Genomic DNA, 9,235 nt, shown 5'->3' with positions numbered 1-9,235 from the left:
ATGATAAAAAGTTTAAATAGAAACATTAAAAGAATGTAAAGAGATATTGAAATTAGATTTGAAACAATAATTCGAAAAAAACATACCATTATAATGTTTTAAGTTTAATTTAACTATTTTTAATTACATTTATAAAATGCACTCCTAATTTTATAGCCTATATATAATTTATAATATATAGGCAAAAAAATAAAAACTCTTTTAATTTTGTCGCAATGCGCAGTAATATAAGTAAATAAATAAAAGAACACAGAAAAGTACAGCTGTAAAATATACTACACATTATTTTTATAATTTCTGAACATTAGAGAAATGGTATATGAAAATAAAACTGACATCACTAAAAAGCTCATTTTTTTTTTAATTTCATGGTAGAGTAATAATAATTTTTTTTCACTTTAATATAATCTCATTTTCCCCAGTAGAACCACGACCTCCGTAATACAAGGCCTCACAACTAGTTTGTGACGTCACACGATGAGGATGATTGCCTGCCGTGAGCAGAATCCTGCTTTCTTCCTTGATGTTTAGATATATTTCAAATTCACTTAAAAATAACTTACTATTCCAAATATTAAGACATTAATCTTGCATAAAATTCAAGATTTATTTTTTCCCGTGTGAATAAAAGAAACGACATGATAGAAAATCTTGAAAGTCCTCTATTGCGTATTGACCATTTAATAACATTCAAACTTTCGAAGATGTAAATTTATTAGATATATACATTGAGGTATTGTTAGTTTTCTTGTTTTAATAGAGTTTTTTTTATTTTATTAAAAGCTGTTAAAAATCGTTTTATTTTTTCCTTGAAAATATTTTTTAAAGCTTAAAATAAATTAATCATTAAGACTTTTTAAAGTTTTTGATGATTTTTTTTATTGTAGTGACAGGTAATACATGTATTTTATAAATTAACATATAATTGTTTACTTCTCAAATTACTTATGAACTTTCAAATAAAATATTAATGTATTTAATATCAGATTTAAATTTTACACCAACTAATTCTGTTGATAAAAAAGAATTACTTTCACACCTTGTTTTTTCACATTAAGAATTGTTTTCATTTAATATATTAGTAATTCATACAATTTAATAAACTAGCTTTTATTATATCTGATTTCACATTTCAATGCATTTATACTTAATCTGAAGTAACAATAAAGGATAACACAAATAAAAAAAAATCACACACTATTTGAATCATTTTATTTTCAGAGAGACAATAACAAAATAAATTTTGTTTCCCAACTTTATTATAAATTTTACACAGACAAATGAAAATAATTATAATATTAAATAAAGTTAAAATACAAATTTATAAATAAAAGTTAATAACAATATTAAAAGAAACAATTGTGATAAAAGTCAATTAACAATTTAAGCTGATATTACTTGTTATGCTTGAAAGTTTAATATTAAATATTTTTATCATCCCTCCTCTTTTTCAAGTTAGTAATTTTTAATTTTTTTCCTTTCTTTTTTCTGCTTTCTTTACAGCTAGGTTTTTTTTCTGAACTAAAGCTTTTGATCATAAAAACTTGGGCACTAGAAGCAGAAGCTTCAGAATCACACGACATGCCCGTTACACAACCACCTTTATACTCAAAATATTCTTTTATGTGATCTTCATCTAGCAATAAAGTCACAATTTTAACTTTCTCCTGCAAATATTTAAATTTCTGTTTTATGTACAACAAAAAATATGAATCTAGCTGTTCTAATTGTGGGCTTACACTATACTTTGAACACAGATGACTTATAGTATTTGGATGAGGCAGAACCAAATATCCACTTTGTCTTAGGAATTTATATGCAGATGGTGCTATAGTATACAGTAAAGATGAAAATATCATTATATCAGATGCATATATGTGTGCATATTTATTATTTCCAAGAAAAGAAACTTGCTCCATCAAAAAAATAATTGCTTGCGAGCTAACTTCAGAATTTTCCCGAAAGGGCCTTTAATAAGTTGCCTATTAACTGGACTGTATCTTTTACTTCAATTTTCCCTTTTAACTCATACATAAAATTTTCTAAATGATCTAGAATTTCTATAATTGTATCTGATTTACTTATGACTAATGGAAAAGAAAAATTGCCTAAACTTCTAACCTCATGATCTGCAACATATGCATGGGCTTCTAATTTGGAAGAAATTAATAAAGAATGACTTACCTTAGGAGCTTGAGAAGTGTCTAGACAAATAAAAATTATTTCGTTTGCTTTTTGAATTACACTCCATATATTTGATTCAAAGTTTTTAAATTTTAAAATTAAATCAGAAAAAGTGTTGATTTTTTCTAACTCCTCTTTTTTTTGCTATGTCCTGGAGACTGCTATTTAAAGCTGCTTTTAAGTTTTCCATATCCTTACGTGTTGTCCTATCCATTGGAGTTTCTCTTCTTGCTTTTGATTCTGAGGAAAAATATGAGGGTAAATTAGGGAAAATTGAAGGTATAGCACCAGGTACAAGCCTAGAAAAAAAAAGTGGAATTCATTAGATAAAAAAAATTAGTAATTTTATAATGCATAAACTGAAAGCCAACGTATGTTGGACAGTATTAAATAAAATCATACTATTAAATAATAAAATTTAAAATCAACAGAAACATTCATTCATCCAAAATAAATAGTTCAATGTTGTGTTGGAATATCTAAAATAATTATTTATACTACCATTCAAATAATACAATATTCTACATGAATTAATTAATTGATTTTACAAGGTATGAAAAATTGATTTTAAAACAGTTAACTTTTCATTACTTTTTTTAAAAAGTTTAAGATATTTTGTAAAAGTTGCATTCATTTATAATTAAAGATTGTGTATAACTAATAATATTTAAAAATAATAAATATTAATTGTTTTATATATAATCTGATGATTTATAGATAAACAAATAAAAACTACATTTTCTAAACCTATATGAGCATGCAATTCATATTGTTTTACAACTATATCTAACTTTTTTACATAATACTTTAGAACAAAATATAAATTTAATTTGCTACAATCTATAGTCATGATATATATAATTAAAAATTAAGTTTTATTATTCATTAGATGATTTTAAACTTTTTATATAAGAGTATAATAACAGTAAATCACTTAAGTACTTTGTAAGATTTTGGTGATAATTATTACATATTTCTAAAAAAAACTTACCTTTTATACTCCATTGGTACTTGAATAAGTTCTCCTGTACTGGTATTAAACGCTTCTCTAACAGTTAAAAACTGATTTTCTGGAAAATGTTTAGCACAGACCTACATAATATATGAAACAAATATTAGGCCTAAGTCAAATTTAAAAAAATATATATGAAGTATAATTAAAAAGATACAGAAACAAAACATTTTAAATATTAAGAACAAATAAAAAGACTATGAGAAATAACAATAAAACAAAGACATTTTTTATTTAGCTCAAGCAAACAATACCAAAGTAATTGGAAGCATAAGCAACTAATTGTAAAGAAAACAAAATGACAGAAATGGAAGTTCTACATAATTTTAAATGTTTCACAGTTCAAGAGAATTAATTAACTAAAAACTGTACAAAAAAGAATCAAACTTACCTTACTATATTTAGTTGGCACGAAATTGTCCCGCTTTATTGCAGAGATCCATGCTCTTCTAGTGTTTTCATCTCTTGGAAACGAAAATACTGAAATATTGGGGCTATTTTTCGTGTAATTACTTTTACAATTAGGAACACAGCACGCACTAGGCATCTTTATTACAATAAATTAAAATTAATATGAAAAAAAGATAAGAAAGCTTTTAAATAAAACCAGTAACACATTACCCGCACTTCGCTACGCCAACATCTACCGTGACTAACCGCACTCTTTTACACCAGCTGCCTTTAGAATTTTGTAGAAAATTCATCCTAACTCGTGACGTCACGGGCTGAACGCGTTGGGAGTTGTGAGGCCTTGTATTACGAAGGTCGTGGTAGAACACATATATTGTATAATATTAAACAATAATAACAATACTACATAATATTGTTAAATATTGAATAATATAATATTGCACAGTATTATGCGACATACTATGCTATCTAGATTATTGAAAGAAAACGTTAAAATTCTTATACATTTTTAACTAAAAAAATTTTTTTTAATTTTGAAAAAAATACTTTTTTGTGAATTTACTCTAACCAAAAAGTAATTTTTTTTATCAAACTTAGTTGTTCTAAGCTTAGCAGTGTTTGCACAGCTCATCCACTGAAATTGCACAGCTCATCCACTGAAATTGCACAGCTCATCCACAGCTCATCCACTGCTCAAAACTTAGATAATCCAAAATTGATTCCAGAAGCTTAGCAGTGTTTGCACAGCACATCCACTGAAAATAGTATCGTCACTGCTCAAAATTTGGATAATCCAAAATTGATTCCAGAAGCTTAGCAGTATTTGCACAGCACATCCACTGAAAATAGTATCGTCACTGTTCAAAACTTAGATAAACCAAAATTGATTCCAGAAGCTTAGCAGTGTTTGCACAGCACATCCACTGAAAATAGTATCGTCACTGTTCAAAACGTAGATAATCCAAAATTGATTCCAGAAGCTTAGCAGTGTTTGCACAGCACATCCACTGAAAATAGTATCGTCACTGTTCAAAACTTAGATAATCCAAAATTGATTCCAGAAGCTTAGCAGTGTTTGCACAGCACATCCACTGAAAATAGTATCGTCACTGCTCAAAATTTGGATAATCCAAAATTGATTCCAGAAGCTTAGCAGTGTTTGCACAGCACATCCACTGAAAATAGTATCGTCACTGTTCAAAACTTAGATAAACCAAAATTGATTCCAGAAGCTGGTACTTGGTCACTGCGTCCATCGAAAAGCAGGCACTTGTTGAAAGATTTTTAAAGTGGATATTTGTCACCTATTAGTAGCTTCGCCTCTTACAAATAAGAATTTTTCGGAGTCTAATTATGAAATTTATATACCATCGTTAGGTAAAGTCTCTATTTATAACTTTTCTTTACACAAAAATAAAGAAAAAAAAGAGTTTATTGCTACTTTTTACAGAAATGTCAATACGGATATGATAACTCCAAAACGCACTAAGCTAAAACGATGAAATTTGATATGTGATTTTTTACTATAAATTTGTATATTGCTATCCAATTTTGGAAGAAATCCAAAATTTAGTGGAATTTGCTTCTCTGCTCAGATGAACGCGATAACTAGAAAAAGGAAAAGTTTAGATAAATAAAATTAAATGCACAGATTTAGTGTAGATTTAGTGCACACTAAAGTGTAATTGCATATCGATTTTTGAGTCAAATCTGTCAAGGCTGTAAATTCTCGATATGGGACCTAATTTTGTAGATCTGTTATTTTGTATGCGTAAAAATGCCCTCATTCAAATGAAATTTTATGATTGATCCCATATTTAAAATTGCAATTCTGTATCAATTTTGGTTTCAATTAGTGAAAAAAAAGGTTCCCAAAATACAAACATTGTGTTCATTACTATACCCACGACATATAAAACGCTTTTATATGAAATTCTGAAAGTAAAAATCTGAGCACTCGTGGTATTCGTGGCCTTGCCTAATGTCCACAGGTTTATACACGGGCGGAGAAGGGGTGGGGGGACAGGACTAACAGCTTTATAACAGATTTTGCGAGAAAGTTTCAAGAAGAACACTGGTTTTTACTTTTACCAAAACAAACTTTATATACTACTTCAATTTTTATTCCTATAACTTTAATTGATACTGATAGAGCTACTTTAATCAATAAATTAAAATATTATTTACTCTCAAATCCAGTGTCTTTTTAAAACTTTAAACAAGAATGAAGGTAATTTTATTAAGAGAAATTTCTTAACTTTACTTTTATGAAAAGTAATAAAGGACTTATAATTTTTATGGGTTAATTTCACTGGAATTGGATCGCTTATTCCAGCCATTTTTCCAAAGCTACAAGAAAATTTATGTTTGAATAATGCATATATCACATTACCACAGGATTCTTAATATTTATTCTAATTCATGAACACTTTTTTCTAAATATCAATAGGAAGGAGAAATTTAACAAGCAACCAATCTGAAATCGTTCGGTAAAACCATAGAACTGAGATACTGATAGAGGGAGTGCAACCCTACTTTGGTGTAGGACAAGATAAAATCACGTGACCTGGGGACATAATTTGTGTTCACTGTAACCGCATTCTCCGTTCCCCATTATATTTCAATGGCAGATTTTTTCTCGCTTTTAACTGTTGGGTTTTAAAACTTATTTAAGCCATGGTTAACTATTGCTGTGCAATTGGATGCAAAGAAAAAACTACTAAGGATAGTTCTGTATCATTTCACAGGTATGCACAATAAACATATTCTGTTTATATCCATTTTAAGTCAATTTAAAATTTCGTAACCTCCATCACTCAGTGAGCTTGGTGTTAAAACTGAATAATATTTCAAAGTATGGTTTAGTTATTGTATTAAATTTATTTAATTTGTTATTAAGCTTCATTTAAACTGAGGTAACTGCATTATATTTTGTTATTTGCTTTATTTTAATCTCGAATGTGTTGCAAGTGCTTGCTGCAAACACTTGTATTGGCATGACTTGTATGTAAACACTTGTATTGGCGGGATTTTTTCTCGCCAATACAAGTGTTTACATAAACATTATTGACCGATTAATAATTGTGCATTTATTTTAGTGCAAATAAAGTTCCTTATTATTTCCAATATGTTGTTTCTTTTTTACCATAAATATTCGAATCGTATTATACCGTGAAAGATATTAAATCATCATTGTGAATGAAATAGTGAAACTAAAACGTATGTTTTATTGAAAAATGTTATATAGTAAAATTTCATAAATGTGCTAGCAGTAATTTCATGTTTTTATAAATTTTAATTAAGATCTAAAAGGAAACTAGGTGATATTCTAAAGATAAACTATTAAAGAAAGAAATGCTATCTTTAGAGATAAAAATTTTGTCTGAATGTTAACATTTATTAATAACTTGCGATATGCGCATACTCTAAAATCACCGTTTTCGTAAAAATTTCGAATTTTCTTATTATTTTGTATTAAATCAACACATTTAAGATTCCAAATATGATTTAATTTTGTTTCTGCTGTTGTTAGAAGCAAAGTTACCGCCAACATTATAAACCAGAAGCGAAATATTAAAAACTGATATTAACAAGGAGAAGGCACGAGGTTTAAAACTGAGTTCGGAATGAGATTTTGTATAATGATAGTATACATTTAGAATGTTTATTAATGAAAATATTAAGACTCAATAGTCCACCTTAAAACTTTCAAATTAGCTTATATACTAATAATGGGTTACCCGATGAGCGCTCAAGTAGTGTAGTGGTTAGGGCACTGGCGTAGCATTTAGGATACATGGGTGCGATTCTGAGCTAGTTTTTTTTTTCTAGCAGTTTTAATTAATATCTTTTTCATTTTTTATGCAAAAATAAATATTATTCAGAATATTCAAGGGAAAAAAAAAGACTTGGATCACTTTTATAATCTGCTTTTATTATAAAAAGTTTTTTTTTATCTGTATGAGATAATGATAAAAGTATTTGAACATGTAATGTAAAATTAAAAGATGTTTTTAGGTAAAGAAAAGAAATAAAATGTTTACTTAAAGAAGAAAAATACTCACTTTTAATTAATGCACAAAAACAAAGTAAAAAGGTAAACATAATTTAAATCAACAAACTCGGCTACTAATGTAAAAAAGAAAACATTATTTTCGAAACCAGTTTGCTTAGTTTTCAAAGAATATATATATATATATATATATATATATATATATATGAATTATTTAGGAAATGTTAACCGGAAATGAAAACCGTCCGGACCCAATGTCGGGAAGCAAAATATTGCGTGGCAGTTTTTGAGTATGCCAAGATTTGCGATATAGCGCCAAAAAAGGCCAGATTTCTCCCAAGTCACATGGCTCATATTGCGTACACTTGTTTAGACTAGAAACAAGCGACTAACTTTCTCCATTTATATATCAGCTCTATGGGTAAAACGAAGGGTCTCTCGAAGCAACCCCACATAGCAAGATATTACGGGCAGCCAAAGAGACAAACCAGAGTTCTGCAAGATGTATTTTGACACCTAAAACCACCAGAGTGTTACCCAGTATAGCCACTACCCTTTGATGCCTCAGATCTTCGGACCAATTGAAGTTACTCTTTTCGAATTTTACTATCATGAATGATCCCTTTTCAAATTTAAATGCTGCATCGTATTAGCAGACATGTCATTGTGCTTTCTTTCCAACAGAGCTGGATGCTCTTTTCGGAATGTCGCTGTTTTAAAGCGAATCTGTATACCTCCCATATCCATATTTGAGCTTTACCAAAGACGGCATTTTAAAAGCTATTTTCATAGATTTTTTATGTTCTTGGATTAATAGAGATGATCTAGAAGCTAGACCATCTGGAATTAGTAACAACAATACTAAGGACGACTTACTTTGACACACACCTCCAATTCTTCTGAGAAACACTTGTTCCTCTGGTAATATTTTAGAGAAAAGAAGATATCTGATTAACAAAAGATACAATAGGAATATAAGACTTATATAAAAAAGAATTGCATGAGAATTGCAAAATATTGTCATATTTTTTCTATTTTGGGACAAAGAAAGTTGACATCACATAATTTTGGCTTAATTATTTTAAAAGAAAACCATACAGCTCTCTCATATTCTCATTTAAATTGACATTTTTTATATTTATAAAGATATGATCTCACAATTGAATTTTCCCCATCAAGTGAGAATTCTGAAAAAATCTAGAATTTTAAACTTTAAAAAACTAGAATTTTGCATATTTACCAAGACAATGTAATATTTTAATACTTTTAGAACTTAATTATCAGTTAAAAATTAATTTAAACCTTGATTCCTTATGCTATGTAGTGAATTAGAGACAAAAAGAAACGACGAAAAGCTTATTACAGCCTATATAAGGAAGCCCCACTATAATAAATAATGTCTATAATAGTAAAGTCTATTATAGCTTTAAAAGTAAAAAATAAAAATTTTGAAAACATATTTTTATTACTGTACTAAAAAGTTTAGAAAATATTTTTTGCCATAAATATGGCACATAAAAAAATGTGGAGAGTGGGGATACAGAAAACAATACTACAAGGAAGTTAAATCGCAATGAATATCATAAGAGAATTACTTCCCATAAATTCATTAAAAA

The 9,235-nt window shown here is 28.1% G+C and overlaps 1 protein-coding gene across 1 annotated transcript; it reads right to left on the bottom strand.

The window, feature by feature from the left end:
- Window positions 1-393: 393 nt before the first annotated feature.
- LOC129972436 (peroxynitrite isomerase THAP4-like) lies at window positions 394-3,751 on the bottom strand. Its single transcript, XM_056086576.1, has 5 exons — window positions 3,588-3,751; window positions 3,176-3,276; window positions 2,315-2,483; window positions 1,545-1,667; window positions 394-519 (listed from the first exon to the last, which is right to left on the bottom strand). Exons 1-5 carry the CDS (start codon window positions 3,741-3,743, stop codon window positions 394-396), a joined length of 675 nt encoding a protein of 224 aa, XP_055942551.1. The 5' UTR covers window positions 3,744-3,751.
- Window positions 3,752-9,235: the final 5,484 nt, after the last annotated feature.

This window comes from Argiope bruennichi, chromosome 1 (genome assembly GCF_947563725.1).
Source record: "Argiope bruennichi chromosome 1, qqArgBrue1.1, whole genome shotgun sequence".
In the NCBI taxonomy this organism is placed as follows: Eukaryota; Metazoa; Arthropoda; class Arachnida; order Araneae; family Araneidae; genus Argiope; species Argiope bruennichi.
Note: the sequence above shows the minus strand (reverse complement) of the source record. Positions and strands in the feature narration are given on the sequence as shown.

What these genes read in the sequence shown, in the direction of transcription:
- LOC129972436 (XM_056086576.1), bottom strand. Translation starts at nt 3,743, where the DNA reads ATGCCTAGTGCGTGCTGTGTTCCTAATTGTAAAAGTAATTACACGAAA. An exon ending in TGCCAACTAAATATAGTAAG is followed by an intron (nt 3,277 to 3,587) that starts GTAAGTTTGATT and finishes TATATTATGTAG; the next exon opens with GTCTGTGCTAAACATTTTCC. An exon ending in CTTCTGCTTCTAGTGCCCAA is followed by an intron (nt 520 to 1,544) that starts GTTTTTATGATC and finishes CTAAACATCAAG; the next exon opens with GAAGAAAGCAGGATTCTGCT.